The following is a 15,733-nucleotide window of genomic DNA, read 5'->3' as shown; positions in this document are numbered from 1 at the left end:
TTAAAAACGGCTCCGGTTCCGTTATTTTAAGGGTTAAAGCTTCCAAATTTGGTGTGCAATACTTTTAAGGCTTTAAGACACTGTGGTGAAATTTTGGTGAATTTTGAACAATTCCTTCATATTTTTTCGCAATTGCAGTAATAAAGTGTGTTCAGTTTAAAATTTAAAGTGACAGTAACGGTTTTATTTTAAAACGTTTTTTGTACTTTGTTATCAAGTTTATGCCTGTTTAACATGTCTGAACTACCAGATAGACTGTGTTCTGAATGTGGGGAAGCCAGAGTTCCTTCTCATTTAAATAAATGTGATTTATGTGACAATGACAATGATGCCCAAGATGATTCCTCAAGTGAGGGGAGTAAGCATGGTACTGCATCATTCCCTCCTTCGTCTACACGAGTCTTGCCCACTCAGGAGGCCCCTAGTACATCTAGCGCGCCAATACTCCTTACTATGCAACAATTAACGGCTGTAATGGATAATTCTGTCAAAAACATTTTAGCCAAAATGCACACTTATCAGCGTAAGCGCGACTGCTCTGTTTTAGATACTGAAGAGCATGACGACGCTGATAATAATGGTTCTGAAGGGCCCCTAAACCAGTCTGATGGGGCCAGGGAGGTTTTGTCTGAGGGAGAAATTACTGATTCAGGGAACATTTCTCAACAAGCTGAACCTGATGTGATTACGTTTAAATTTAAGTTGGAACATCTCCGCATTCTGCTTAAGGAGGTATTATCCACTCTGGATGATTGTGACAAGTTGGTCATCCCAGAGAAACTATGTAAAATGGACAAGTTCCTAGAGGTCCCGGGGCTCCCAGAAGCTTTTCCTATACCCAAGCGGGTGGCGGACATTGTAAATAAAGAATGGGAAAGGCCCGGTATTCCTTTCGTCCCTCCCCCCATATTTAAAAAATTGTTTCCTATGGTCGACCCCAGAAAGGACTTATGGCAGACAGTCCCCAAGGTCGAGGGAGCGGTTTCCACCTTAAACAAACGCACCACTATACCCATAGAAGATAGTTGTGCTTTCAAAGATCCTATGGATAAAAAATTAGAAGGTTTACTTAAAAAGATGTTTGTTCAGCAGGGTTACCTTCTACAACCAATTTCATGCATTGTCCCTGTCGCTACAGCCGCGTGTTTCTGGTTCGATGAGCTGGTAAAGGCGGTCGATAGTGATTCTCCTCCTTATGAGGAGATTATGGACAGAATCAATGCTCTCAAATTGGCTAATTCTTTCACCTTAGACGCCACTTTGCAATTGGCTAGGTTAGCGGCTAAGAATTCTGGGTTTGCTATTGTGGCGCGCAGAGCGCTTTGGTTGAAATCTTGGTCAGCTGATGCGTCTTCCAAGAACAAGCTACTTAACATTCCTTTCAAGGGGAAAACGCTGTTTGGCCCTGACTTGAAAGAGATTATCTCTGATATCACTGGGGGTAAGGGCCACGCCCTTCCTCAGGATCGGCCTTTCAAGGCCAAAAATAAACCTAATTTTCGTCCCTTTCGTAGAAACGGACCAGCCCAAAGTGCTACGTCCTCTAAGCAAGAGGGTAATACTTCTCAAGCCAAGCCTGCTTGGAGACCAATGCAAGGCTGGAACAAGGGAAAGCAGGCCAAGAAACCTGCCACTGCTACCAAGACAGCATGAAATGTTGGCCCCCGATCCGGGACCGGATCTGGTGGGGGGCAGACTCTCTCTCTTCGCTCAGGCTTGGGCAAGAGATGTTCTGGATCCTTGGGCGCTAGAAATAGTCTCCCAAGGTTATTTTCTGGAGTTCAAGGGGCTTCCCCCAAGGGGGAGGTTCCACAGGTCTCAGTTGTCTGCAGACCACATAAAAAGACAGGCATTCTTACATTGTGTAGAAGACCTGTTAAAAATGGGAGTGATTCATCCTGTTCCATTAGGAGAACAAGGGATGGGGTTCTACTCCAATCTGTTCATAGTTCCCAAAAAAGAGGGAACGTTCAGACCAATCTTAGATCTCAAGATCTTAAACAAGTTTCTCAAGGTTCCATCGTTCAAGATGGAAACCATTCGAACAATTCTTCCTTCCATCCAGGAAGGTCAATTCATGACCACGGTGGATTTAAAGGATGCGTATCTACATATTCCTATCCACAAGGAACATCATCGGTTCCTAAGGTTCGCATTCCTGGACAAGCATTACCAGTTCGTGGCGCTTCCTTTCGGATTAGCCACTGCTCCAAGGATTTTCACAAAGGTACTAGGGTCCCTTCTAGCTGTGCTAAGACCAAGGGGCATTGCCGTAGTACCTTACTTGGACGACATTCTGATTCAAGCGTCGTCCCTTCCTCAAGCAAAGGCTCACACGGACATTGTCCTGGCCTTTCTCAGATCTCACGGATGGAAAGTGAACGTGGAAAAGAGTTCTCTATCTCCGTCAACAAGGGTTCCCTTCTTGGGAACAATAATAGACTCCTTAGAAATGAGGATTTTTCTGACAGAAGCCAGAAAAACAAAACTTCTAGACTCTTGTCGGATACTTCATTCCGTTCCTCTTCCTTCCATAGCGCAGTGCATGGAAGTGATAGGTTTGATGGTAGCGGCAATGGACATAGTTCCTTTTGCGCGCATTCATCTAAGACCATTACAACTGTGCATGCTCAGTCAGTGGAATGGGGACTATACAGACTTGTCTCCGAAGATACAAGTAAATCAGAGGACCAGAGACTCACTCCGTTGGTGGCTGTCCCTGGACAACCTGTCACAAGGGATGACCTTCCGCAGACCAGAGTGGGTCATTGTCACGACCGACGCCAGTCTGATGGGCTGGGGCGCGGTCTGGGGATCCCTGAAAGCTCAGGGTCTTTGGTCTCGGGAAGAATCTCTTCTACCGATAAATATTCTGGAACTGAGAGCGATATTCAATGCTCTCAAAGCTTGGCCTCAGCTAGCGAGGGCCAAGTTCATACGGTTTCAATCAGACAACATGACAACTGTTGCGTACATCAACCATCAGGGGGGAACAAGGAGTTCCCTAGCGATGGAAGAAGTGACCAAAATCATTCTATGGGCGGAGTCTCACTCCTGCCACCTGTCTGCTATCCACATCCCAGGAGTGGAAAATTGGGAGGCGGATTTTCTGAGTCGTCAGACATTGCATCCGGGGGAGTGGGAACTCCATCCGGAAATCTTTGCCCAAGTCACTCAACTGTGGGGCATTCCAGACATGGATCTGATGGCCTCTCGTCAGAACTTCAAAGTTCCTTGCTACGGGTCCAGATCCAGGGATCCCAAGGCGGCTCTAGTGGATGCACTAGTAGCGCCTTGGACCTTCAAACTAGCTTATGTGTTCCCGCCGTTTCCTCTCATCCCCAGGCTGGTAGCCAGGATCAATCAGGAGAGGGCGTCGGTGATCTTGATAGCTCCTGCGTGGCCACGCAGGACTTGGTATGCAGATCTGGTGAATATGTCATCGGCTCCACCATGGAAGCTACCTTTGAGACGAGACCTTCTTGTTCAGGGTCCGTTCGAACATCCGAATCTGGTCTCACTCCAGCTGACTGCTTGGAGATTGAACGCTTGATCTTATCGAAGCGAGGGTTCTCAGATTCTGTTATCGATACTCTTGTTCAGGCCAGAAAGCCTGTAACTAGAAAGATTTACCACAAAATTTGGAAAAAATATATCTGTTGGTGTGAATCTAAAGGATTCCCTTGGGACAAGGTTAAGATTCCTAAGATTCTATCCTTCCTTCAAGAAGGATTGGAAAAAGGATTATCTGCAAGTTCCCTGAAGGGTCAGATTTCTGCCTTGTCTGTGTTACTTCACAAAAAGCTGGCAGCTGTGCCAGATGTTCAAGCCTTTGTTCAGGCTCTGGTCAGAATCAAGCCTGTTTACAAACCTTTGACTCCTCCTTGGAGTCTCAACTTAGTTCTTTCAGTTCTTCAGGGGGTTCCGTTTGAACCCTTACATTCCGTTGATATTAAGTTATTATCTTGGAAAGTTTTGTTTTTGGTTGCAATTTCTTCTGCTCGAAGAGTTTCAGAATTATCTGCTCTGCAGTGTTCTCCTCCTTATCTGGTGTTCCATGCAGATAAGGTGGTTTTACGTACTAAACCTGGTTTTCTTCCAAAAGTTGTTTCTAACAAAAACATTAATCAGGAGATTATCGTACCTTCTCTGTGTCCGAAACCAGTTTCGAAGAAGGAACGTTTGTTGCACAATTTGGATGTTGTTCGCGCTCTAAAATTCTATTTAGATGCTACAAAGGATTTTAGACAAACATCTTCCTTGTTTGTTGTTTATTCCGGTAAAAGGAGAGGTCAAAAAGCAACTTCTACCTCTCTCTCTTTTTGGATTAAAAGCATCATCAGATTGGCTTACGAGACTGCCGGACGGCAGCCTCCCGAAAGAATCACAGCTCATTCCACTAGGGCTGTGGCTTCCACATGGGCCTTCAAGAACGAGGCTTCTGTTGATCAGATATGTAGGGCAGCGACTTGGTCTTCACTGCACACTTTTACCAAATTTTACAAGTTTGATACTTTTGCTTCTTCTGAGGCTATTTTTGGGAGAAAGGTTTTGCAAGCCGTGGTGCCTTCCATTTAGGTGACCTGATTTGCTCCCTCCCTTCATCCGTGTCCTAAAGCTTTGGTATTGGTTCCCACAAGTAAGGATGACGCCGTGGACCGGACACACCTATGTTGGAGAAAACAGAATTTATGTTTACCTGATAAATTACTTTCTCCAACGGTGTGTCCGGTCCACGGCCCGCCCTGGTTTTTTAATCAGGTCTGATATTTTATTTTCTTTAACTACAGTCACCACGGTATCATATGGTTTCTCCTATGCAAATATTCCTCCTTAACGTCGGTCGAATGACTGGGGTAGGCGGAGCCTAGGAGGGATCATGTGACCAGCTTTGCTGGGCTCTTTGCCATTTCCTGTTGGGGAAGAGAATATCCCACAAGTAAGGATGACGCCGTGGACCGGACACACCGTTGGAGAAAGTAATTTATCAGGTAAACATAAATTCTGTTATTTCACATTCCTATGTTCTTCACATAGAAGAATATGTTCTATTTATTCATCAATACATAATGCACGCAATTATGCGCTGGTATTTGAAGTGGAGCGCAATGCAAACTATTGCATGTTAGCTTTACTCTCAATAGAGCGCACTTCCTTAGGCTCCAATGGGAACCTTGTTCTCATGCGATGAGACACGGCAGAGAATCTAGCGCAGCAAAGGGGGCAAGTCATGCAGCGATGGGCAGCAAAGTGTAAATAATGTGTGTGTGTGTGTGTGTATGTGTATATTTATATATATATATATATATATATATATATATATATATATATATATATATATATATACACACACACATTAACATGTACATACTGTATATATATGTATATAAGCATACACGGTACATATATACACACACATACACTGTACATATATATTTGTTCCCCATAGGCTGCAATGTAGAGGCACTTTTCAGTGCCTTTTTTTTCTAACACCCCAAATCCCCTAACTTTAATCCCTAAAGCCTGCTTTGAGCAGTTATTTTACAAATTAAAGATGCTCATCAATTTATTTTAAACAACACTTAACCTTATTTGGGGGGCAATTACTTAATTGCATATTAAGTTAATTTCACCAGATATTTCTCTCAAATCCTTTGTCTATATAAGGATCAATATTGCATTTTTCAAATGGTTGTGTAGAATGTGAGAATACAGCATGTCTTATAGAGAGTGAAATACTCAGAAATGCAGATACAGCACTAAACTAATGTATCTACCAATATAACATAATATTCTATGTCATTTGTATTAGAGAAATGTATCCTATACAAATGTTTTAGAAAAGTTTGTTCAAAATAAAAATAAAAACAATGTTTAACCCCTTAACGACCGAGGACGTGCAGGGTACGTCCTCAAAAACAGAATTTATGCTTACCTGATAAATTACTTTCTCCAACGGTGTGTCCGGTCCACGGAGTCATCCTTACTTGTGGGATATTCTCTTCCCCAACAGGAAATGGCAAAGAGCCCAGCAAAGCTGGTCACATGATCCCTCGTAGGCTCCGCCTACCCCAGTCATTCGACCGACGTACAGGAGGAAATATGCATAGGAGAAACCATATGATACCGTGGTGACTGTAGTTAGAGAAAATAATTCATCAGACCTGATTAAAAAAACCAGGGCGGGCCGTGGACCGGACACACCATTGGAGAAAGTAATTTATCAGGTAAGCATAAATTCTGTTTTCTCCAACATAGGTGTGTCCGGTCCACGGCGTCATCCTTACTTGTGGGAACCAATACCAAAGCTTTAGGACACGGATGAAGGGAGGGAGCAAATCAGGTCACCTAAATGGAAGGCACCACGGCTTGCAAAACCTTTCTCCCAAAAATAGCCTCTGAAGAAGCAAAAGTATCAAATTTGTAAAATTTGGCAAAAGTGTGCAGTGAAGACCAAGTCGCTGCCTTACATATCTGGTCAACAGAAGCCTCGTTCTTGAAGGCCCATGTGGAAGCCACAGCCCTAGTGGAATGAGCTGTGATTCTTTCAGGAGGCTGCCGTCCGGCAGTCTCATAAGCCAATCGGATAATGCTTTTAAGCCAAAAAGAAAGAGAGGTAGAAGTTGCTTTTTGACCTCTCCTTTTACCAGAATAAACAACAAACAAAGAAGATGTTTGTCTGAAATCTTTAGTAGCCTCTAAATAGAATTTTAGAGCACGGACTACGTCCAAATTGTGTAACAAACGTTCCTTCTTTGAAACTGGATTCGGACACAAAGAAGGTACAACAATCTCCTGGTTAATATTTTTGTTGGAAACAACTTTCGGAAGAAAACCAGGCTTAGTACGCAAAACCACCTTATCTGCATGGAACACCAGATAGGGCGGAGAACACTGCAGAGCAGATAACTCAGAAACTCTTCTAGCAGAAGAAATTGCAACCAAAAACAAAACTTTCCAAGATAATAACTTAATATCTACGGAATGTAAGGGTTCAAACGGAACCCCTTGAAGAACTGAAAGAACTAGATTAAGACTCCAGGGAGGAGTCAAAGGTCTGTAAACAGGCTTGATTCTAACCAGAGCCTGAACAAACGCTTGTACGTCTGGCACAGCTGCCAGCCTTTTGTGAAGTAAAACAGATAAAGCAGAGATCTGTCCCTTCAGAGAACTTGCAGATAATCCTTTCTCCAAACCTTCTTGTAGAAAGTATAGAATCTTAGGAATTTTTATCTTGTTCCATGGGAATCCTTTAGATTCACACCAACAGATATATTTTTTCCATATTTTATGGTAAATCTTTCTAGTTACAGGCTTTCTAGCCTGAATAAGAGTATCTATTACAGAATCTGAAAACCCACGCTTTGATAAAATCAAGCGTTCAATCTCCAAGCAGTCAGTTGGAGGGAAACCAGATTCGGATGTTCGAATGGACCTTGAACAAGAAGGTCCTGTCTCAAAGGTAGCTTCCATGGTGGAGCCGATGACATATTCACCAGGTCTGCATACCAAGTCCTGCGTGGCCACGCAGGAGCTATCAAGATCACCGAAGCCCTCTCCTGATTGATCCTGGCTACCAGCCTGGGAATGAGAGGAAACGGTGGGAATACATAAGCTAGGTTGAAGGTCCAAGGTGCTACTAGTGCATCCACTAGAGTCGCCTTGGGATCCCTGGATCTGGATCCGTAACAAGGAACCTTGAAGTTCTGACGAGAGGCCATCAGATCCATGTCTGGAATGCCCCATAACTGAGTTATTTGGGCAAAGATTTCCGGATGGAGTTCCCACTCCCCCGGATGGAAAGTCTGACGACTCAGAAAATCCGCTTCCCAATTTTCCACTCCTGGGATGTGGATTGCAGACAAGTGGCAGGAGTGATCCTCCGCCCATTGAATTATCTTGGTCACTTCCTCCATCGCCAGGGAACTCCTTGTTCCCCCCTGATGGTTGATATATGCAACAGTCGTCATGTTGTCTGATTGAAACCTTATGAATTTGGCCTTTGCTAGATGAGGCCAAGCTTTGAGAGCATTGAATATCGCTCTCAGTTCCAGAATGTTTATCGGGAGAAGAGATTCTTCCCGAGACCATAGACCCTGAGCTTTCAGGGGTTCCCAGACCGCGCCCCAGCCCACCAGACTGGCGTCGGTCGTGACAATGACCCACTCTGGTCTGCGGAAGCTCATTCCCTGTGACAGGTTGTCCAGGATCAGCCACCAGCGGAGTGAATCTCTGGTCCTTTGATCTACTTGAATCGTCGGAAACAAGTCTGTATAATCCCCATTCCACTGTCTGAGCATGCACAGTTGCAATGGTCTTAGATGAATTCGTGCAAAAGGAACTATGTCCATTGCTGCAACCATCAATCCTATTACTTCCATGCACTGCGCTATGGAAGGATGAAGAACAGAATGAAGTACTTGACAAGGTTTAACCCTTAAAATAACGGAACCGGAGCCGTTTTTACATTTAACCCCTATACAGTCCCAGGTATCTGCTTTGCTGGGACCCAACCAAGCCCAGAGGGGAATACGATACCAAATGACGCCTTCTATAAGCTTTTTCAGTGGTTTTCAGCTCCTCACACATGCATCTGCATGCCTTGCTCTCCAAAAACAACTGTGCATTAGTGGCGCGAAAATGAGGCTCTGCCTATGACTAGAAAAGGCCCCCATCTGAAAAAGGTGTCCAATACAGTGCCTGCCGTTTTTTTAAAACAATCCCCAAGATTATAATAACTATTAAGAGTTATAATCTGTCAAATATGCTAGTAAAGTAATCGTTTTAGCCCAGAAAAATGTCTACCAGTTTTTTAAGCCCTTATGAAGCCCTTTATTCTTTTACTTAAAACTAAGAAAATGGCTTACCGGTCCCCATAGGGAAAATGACAGCCTTCCAGCATTACAAAGTCTTGTTAGAAATGTGGCCAGTCATACCTCAAGCAGAAAAGTCTGCCAACTGTTTCCCCCAACTGAAGTTACTTCATCTCAACAGTCCTGTGTGGAAACAGCAATCGATTTTAGTAACGTTTGCTAAAATCATCTTCCTCTTACAAACAGAAATCTTCATCTCTTTTCTGTTTCAGAGTAAATAGTACATACCAGCACTATTTTAAAATAACAAACACTTGATTGAAGGATAAAAACTACATTTAAACACCAAAAAACTCTTAACCATCTCCGTGGAGATGTTGCCTGTGCAACGGCAAAGAGAATGACTGGGGTAGGCGGAGCCTAGGAGGGATCATGTGACCAGCTTTGCTGGGCTCTTTGCCATTTCCTGTTGGGGAAGAGAATATCCCACAAGTAAGGATGACGCCGTGGACCGGACACACCTATGTTGGAGAAAAAAAGGCAGTTAACGCCTGAGAACGTACCCTGCACGTCCTCTGTGTGGAAAGCAGCTGGAAGTGATCCTGCTCACTTCCAGCTGCTTTCCGGTTATTGCAGTGATGCCTCGATATGGAGGCATCCTGCAATAACCGTTTTAAGCCATCCGGTGCAGAGAGAGCCACTCTGTGGCCCTCTCTGCACCGGAGATCGGAGGCTTATTGCGGTGGTGGGTGGAAGCCATGTGGAGGGGTGCAGGATCGTGGGCGGGGAGGCCAGGGGGCGCGCACTGACGCGCGCACGTGCACGGGAGGGCGGGGGCGGGCGCGGGGAGGGAGCGGGTGGGAACCGCTACACTACAGAAAAATTTGTAGGAAAATGAGAAAAAAAGAAATAAATAAAATAAAAACATCAGTTAGGTGGTGGGTGTTGGGCTGTGGGGAGGGGGAAGCTACACTACAGAAAAACCGGGTAAAAAATAAAATAAAACATATTTTTTTGCAAACTGGGTACTGGCAGACAGCTGCCAGTACCCAAGATGGCCCTCAATAAGGCACAGGGGAGGGTTATAGAGCGGTTTTGGGGGGATCAGGGAGGTTGGGGGCTAAGGGGGGGATCCTACACAGTAGCATATGTAAATATGCTAAAAAAATATTTTAGTACTTTTATTTTAGTACTGGCAGACTTTCTGCCAGTACTTAAGATGGCGGGGACAATTTAGGGGTGGGGGGTGTCAGGTGGGAGGCTGATCTCTACACTAAAGCTAAAATTAACCCTGCAAGCTCCCTACAAACTCCCTAATTAACCCCTTCACTGCTAGCCATAATACACGTGTGAGGCGCAGCAGCATTTAGCGGTCTTCTAATTACCAGAAAGCAACGTCAAAGTCATATATGTCTGCTATTTCTGAACAAAGGGGATCCCAGAGAAGCATTTACAACCATTTGTACCATAATTGCACAAACTGTTTGTAAATGTTTTCAGTGAGAAACCTAAAATTGTGAAAAATTTAACTTTTTTTTTTTAAATTTGATCGCATTTGGCGGTAAAATGGTGGCATGAAATTTACCAAAATGGGCCTAGATCAATACTTTGGGTTGTGTACTACACTATACTAAAGCTAAAATTAACCCTACAAGCTCCCTAAAAGCTCCCTAATTAACCCCTTAACTGCTGGGCATAATACACGTGTGGTGCGCAGTGGCATTTAGCGACCTTCTAATTACCAAAAAGCAACGCCAAAGCTATATATGTCTGCTATTTCTGAACAAAGGGGATCCCAGAGAAGAATTTACAACCATTTATGCCATAATTGCACAAGCTGTTTGTAAATAATTTCAGTGAGACACCGAAAGTTTGTGAAAAAATTTGTGAAAAAGTGAACAATTTTTTGTATTTGATCGCATTTGGCAGGGGAATGGTGGAATGAAATATACCAAAATTGGCCTAGATCAATACTTTGGGATGTCTACTAAAAAAATATATATACATGTCAAGGGATATTCAGAGATTCCTGAAAGATATTAGTGTTCTAATGTAACTAGCGCTAATTTTGAAAAAAAAAAAATGGTTTGGAAATAGCAAAGTGCTACTTGTATTTATGGCCCTATAACTTGCAAAAAAAACAAAGAACATGTAAATATTGGGTATTTCTAAACTCAGGACAAAATTTAGAAACTATTTAGCATGGGTGTTTTTTGGTGGTTGTAGATATGTAACAGATTTTTGGGGTCAAAGTTAGAAAAAGTGTGTTTTTTTCCATTTTTCCTCATATTTTATATTTTTTTTTATAGTAAATTATAAGATATGATGAAAATAATGGTATCTTTAGAAAGTCCATTTAATGGCGAGAAAAACGGTATATAATATGTGTGGGTACAGTAAATGAGCAAGAGGAAAATTACAGCTAAACACAAACAATGCAAAAATGTAAAAATAGCCTTGGTCCCAAACAGACAGAAAATGGAAAAGTGCTGTGGTCATTAAGGGGTTAAACACACTCATTCATATATATGATGACTAACTCTAAACAAAATGGGTGGAGTTATACAATCGGACCGGAACCTTAAATAGAGCCAAAATACACACTAACTATACAAGTCTTGATAAAGGCGCATGAGAGCGCTGAAACGCGTAGATAGACTATCCAGTGTGGATTACAAAGGCTCCAGAGAACCAAAGAACCAGGATTCAAAGAGGCACACTCCCCCCACGATCCGGTTACCCGATTGGCCTCAAACAAGTCACGTGGAACGGACGACGTCAGGGATAGGAAGTAAGCCGCCGGGAAACTTTTTTTCAAACTGAGAGACGCTGATCCTCCCTCAACAAGGTAAAAAAAACAGTAACGAGCAGCTTCCCAGGACCCCTGCAAACACACCGAGGTAAGATCAATCGGAGGTCCGGTTAGGGGGGAGTGCAACATTACAGTTGCTCAATACTTCCGTCATTCGGTGATACCGAAATTCAAGGAATACAGTTGTGGCCACAACTTTTGTAACAAATTATACGAACTGCATACATAATTTCAAGGATCAATACATGTATATATGAGAAAGTGTGTTCTGGATTTCGATACAATATTAGAACTTGAAACAGTCTTTTTTATATATGAAGTTTTTACACATGGGATCAAACAAGATTGTATATATGTCTTTTATATGAATGTTTTTGAATTATAGGATACAAGCAATTGTCAGACACAGATATTAAGACACAAGGTTAACAACATCAAAAAAACATTGGTGGTTATCTAAAACTACTCTCGATCTGTGTAAAAAAATTTAAATAATAGAATTTACTTTCAATTTCAATTTTTATTTTTTATGTTATTTTATGTCATTTTTGTTATATATATGGATGCAAGTAAACTATTTTAAGTACATATATGCAAGTAAACTATTTTAAGTACATATACGTTTAGTTTCATTTCTATTAACACAAGGATAATATATCCCATGGTCCAACATTTAGGAGTGTCAATTTAATAATATCTATTTATCTTTTGATAAAGGGAAAGTTGATCTTAGATGTGTACAGCACAAGCTGAATACAGACGTTTAACAGATTATAGAGTATAGAACATATTAGTCACCAATATAAGTTCACTATCACTATTTAAGAATAAGTTGTATACACACTTGTAGAGTATAGAAAGGTATTAATCAATAATACCACGGATGCACATAGGTTTATAAGAACCTGATTAGTTATGATATCAGTTGTTAATTATAACATTTAATTAAGAATAAAACGAATTTTAGAGGCACAACACTATAACAGATAATACAATTAATTATCACCAAACACTGTCCTACTCACAGCTAGGTTGTGCTATGTGTACCTGGTCAGGAAAGAGCTGATATCTGACCGGAAAAACTCTTCTAGGCTAGTTGGGCTACTGGAACTGCCGACTGGCCTCACAACACAGCGTCGGTTACCGCCCGAACCACTCGCAGCTGGCTGGGCTCCTGGTCGGCCGCATTAAAACGGACACCCGCTAACTTTACCCCCGGTTGCTCCAGCGGCCCTTTGCCCCAGAGCTCCACTCTTTTGGGGATTGGTAGCCCCGAGGGAGGACAAGAGGTGGGGGAATTCCCAGAGGAGAGCTACTTTGGAAACCAGGGATTTGGACACCCCTACCCCCCTATATTTAACGGTCTGTAACTCCGGTCCCCAGAAACGAATCACACCTAGGGCATCTGGGGACCAAGGGTTTTCAAATGACAACCTGGTAGTGCCGCCGCTCCCCCGGGATCACCCCGAAAACACCACCTCTGTGTACTGGGACTATGTGAGACTGTGCCTGCTATGGCTGACACCAGCCTGTCTAGAGGGGCGGGAATTGCGGGAGATTTGGGAGTGAGATAAGACCCTGTGTTTGTGTATAAAAGGAGTGTGTGTTTCCCAATAAAATCAGTTCTTGTTTTCGCCTGAATGCTAGTCTGTCTAGTTAATTTGGGTGGGGATTGCTATAATCACTTTCCTCGCTACATAGCGGCTTGTTCCAGGTTCTAGGTGTCAGAAGGAACCGTTTGGCAGAGCTACCTAGTCTGGGTAGCCAGTGTCGCCACTTTCTCTGCTACATAGCGACCTGTTGTCAGGGAGAGGAAGGACCCTCTGGCAGAGCTACCCAGTTGGGGGAACCAGAGTCTGCCACAGGGTGGAAGCCTGAATACTGGTGTTGTCGGGTATCAGGCAGGGCTACTGGCTGTAATCGCTTGGCGACTACACAGCTGCAGTCGGCAGGGAGGAAGCAGGACCCTTTGGACGGAGCTATCCAGTTGGGGTATCCGTCACAAGCGAAAATGTATTTTGTAATTTATTTTTTATTTGTTTTGTGACTTTTTTGTTTCCCAAAACAGTTAACCAGGGCTCTGATGACGCAGTAATCATTCTAGCGTACTTTCAACTTGTAATACGAGCAGATGCCAGCAAATAGCCGAGATAAAATTCCTTATCGCTCATGTATAAATGTTACCGTGCCCCTCGTAATCTGGCCCTAAATGTATCTAAAATAAATGTTTCACCCACGGGCTGCATCCCTGCATTTGCACGTGCGTCTTCACAGCTCATTAAAATATGCAATTCAACTGCGTACACTATTGCACATTTTCATAGTCATTGCTGCTGCAACTTCTCAACTGGGTATTTATCACTAATAATAGTTGGTTCTGTCTTTAATGCTGTAATTTCCCTTTAAATTTTTCCACATAAAAATAAATATTACAAACATGTTTCTCTGCTGCTCTTTCACATGTATTATAGAATGTTCAAGTACAATGCCCCTCTAACTCAAAATATACAGACAGGACATACAGATGAGTAGATCATATAGTGCTGTGGGGTTTATTTTATGCTCCTACAAAGTGCTACTGATGTATCTGCAGAAGATCAGATGACAACAGTAATGATTACACTTTGGCAGATATAAATGACAGCAGCTGTATAGGGCTTGGGCTTCATATGATGAGGATAAATAAACACTAGGCAGTGAGTATCAGGCTATATTGTGACACTCAGTGTGTGATTGAGGTGACACCCTGACTGATAATATAATGTACAGCACTTACAGACAATAAGATATAAAAACCAGGCAATACCCCATAAACAGAAGACACGTCACACACGTGCACTTACCTTCACTGTCACACACGTGCACTTACCTTCATTGTCACTGTCACACAATTCCTGCATTGGAGCTTCCAGCTGACACGTTACACTCAGATCTTCTGTTTTAACATCTACGTCAGTATTAATGTCATCTGTAAGAACATTTATTGCAGACAATATTTCATTTCACCCCAAAGGCAACTAATGTTTAACACAGTAATGGGTATTTAATTGCCATACACTTAAAGGGATAGTCTACTTGAAAATTGTTATTGTTTAAAACAATAGACAATGCCTTTATTACCCATAACAAACACAGTTATATTAATACACTTTTTACCTCTGTGATCACCTTGTATCTAAGTCTATGTAGATGGCCCCCCTTATCTCAGTTTATTTCACAATCTTGCATTTCAACCAATTAGTGCCGTTCCTGCAGAATTATTATCATTCTACACGGGAGTGAGCACAATGTTATCCATATGATACACATGAACTAGCACTGTATGGCTGTAAAAAGCTAATAAAAGGCACCAAGATAAGAGGGGCTTAGAAACAGGTAAACTGAGGTTATAAAGTATATTAATATAACAATGTTATCTATATGACACACATGATCTAGCACTGTATGGCTGTAAAAGGCTAATAAAAGGCACCGAGATAAGAGATGGCCTGCAGGGGCTTAGAAACAGGTAAAACAGAATTTATGCTTACCTGATAAATTACTTTCTCAACGGTGTGTCCGGTCCACGGCGTCATCCATTACTTGTGGGATATTCTCCTCCCCTACAGGGAAAGGCAAGGAGAGCACACAGCAAGAGCTGTCCATATAGCTCCCCCTCTGGCTCCGCCCCCCAGTCATTCGACCGACGGTTAGGAGAAAAAGGAGAAACTATAGGGTGTCGTGGTGACTGTAGTGTATAAAGAAAAAGAAAAAATTTTCAAACCTGATTAAAAAACCAGGGCGGGCCGTGGACCGGACACACCGTTGGAGAAAGTAATTTATCAGGTAAGCATAAATTCTGTTTTCTCCAACATTGGTGTGTCCGGTCCACGGCGTCATCCATTACTTGTGGGAACCAATACCAAAGCTTTAGGACACGGATGAAGGGAAGGAGCAAATCATGTTACCTAAACAGAAGGCACCACGGCTTGCAAAACCTTTCTCCCAAAAACAGCCTCCGAAGAAGCAAAAATATCAAATTTGTAAAATTTGGCAAAAGTGTGCAGAGAAGACCAAGTCGCTGCCTTACATATCTGATTAACAGAAGCCTCGTTCTTGAAGGCCCATG

General features: G+C 42.7%; 1 protein-coding gene across 1 annotated transcript in view; it reads right to left on the bottom strand.

Annotated features, from left to right (window-relative positions):
* LOC128657946 (oocyte zinc finger protein XlCOF7.1-like) overlaps nucleotides 1–15,733 on the bottom strand; it is a 198,719-nt gene that overhangs the window by 66,945 nt on the left and 116,041 nt on the right. The window contains exon 8 of the mRNA XM_053712371.1: nucleotides 14,495–14,593. Within this exon, the coding sequence (XP_053568346.1) occupies nucleotides 14,495–14,593 (99 nt within the window). The remainder of the gene's footprint in view (nucleotides 1–14,494; nucleotides 14,594–15,733) is intronic.

The sequence above is a fragment of the Bombina bombina genome, chromosome 4, assembly GCF_027579735.1.
Source record: "Bombina bombina isolate aBomBom1 chromosome 4, aBomBom1.pri, whole genome shotgun sequence".
Taxonomy (NCBI): domain Eukaryota; kingdom Metazoa; phylum Chordata; class Amphibia; order Anura; family Bombinatoridae; genus Bombina; species Bombina bombina.
The sequence above is the reverse complement of the archived record's forward strand: the minus strand, read 5'-3'. Positions and strand labels throughout refer to the sequence as shown.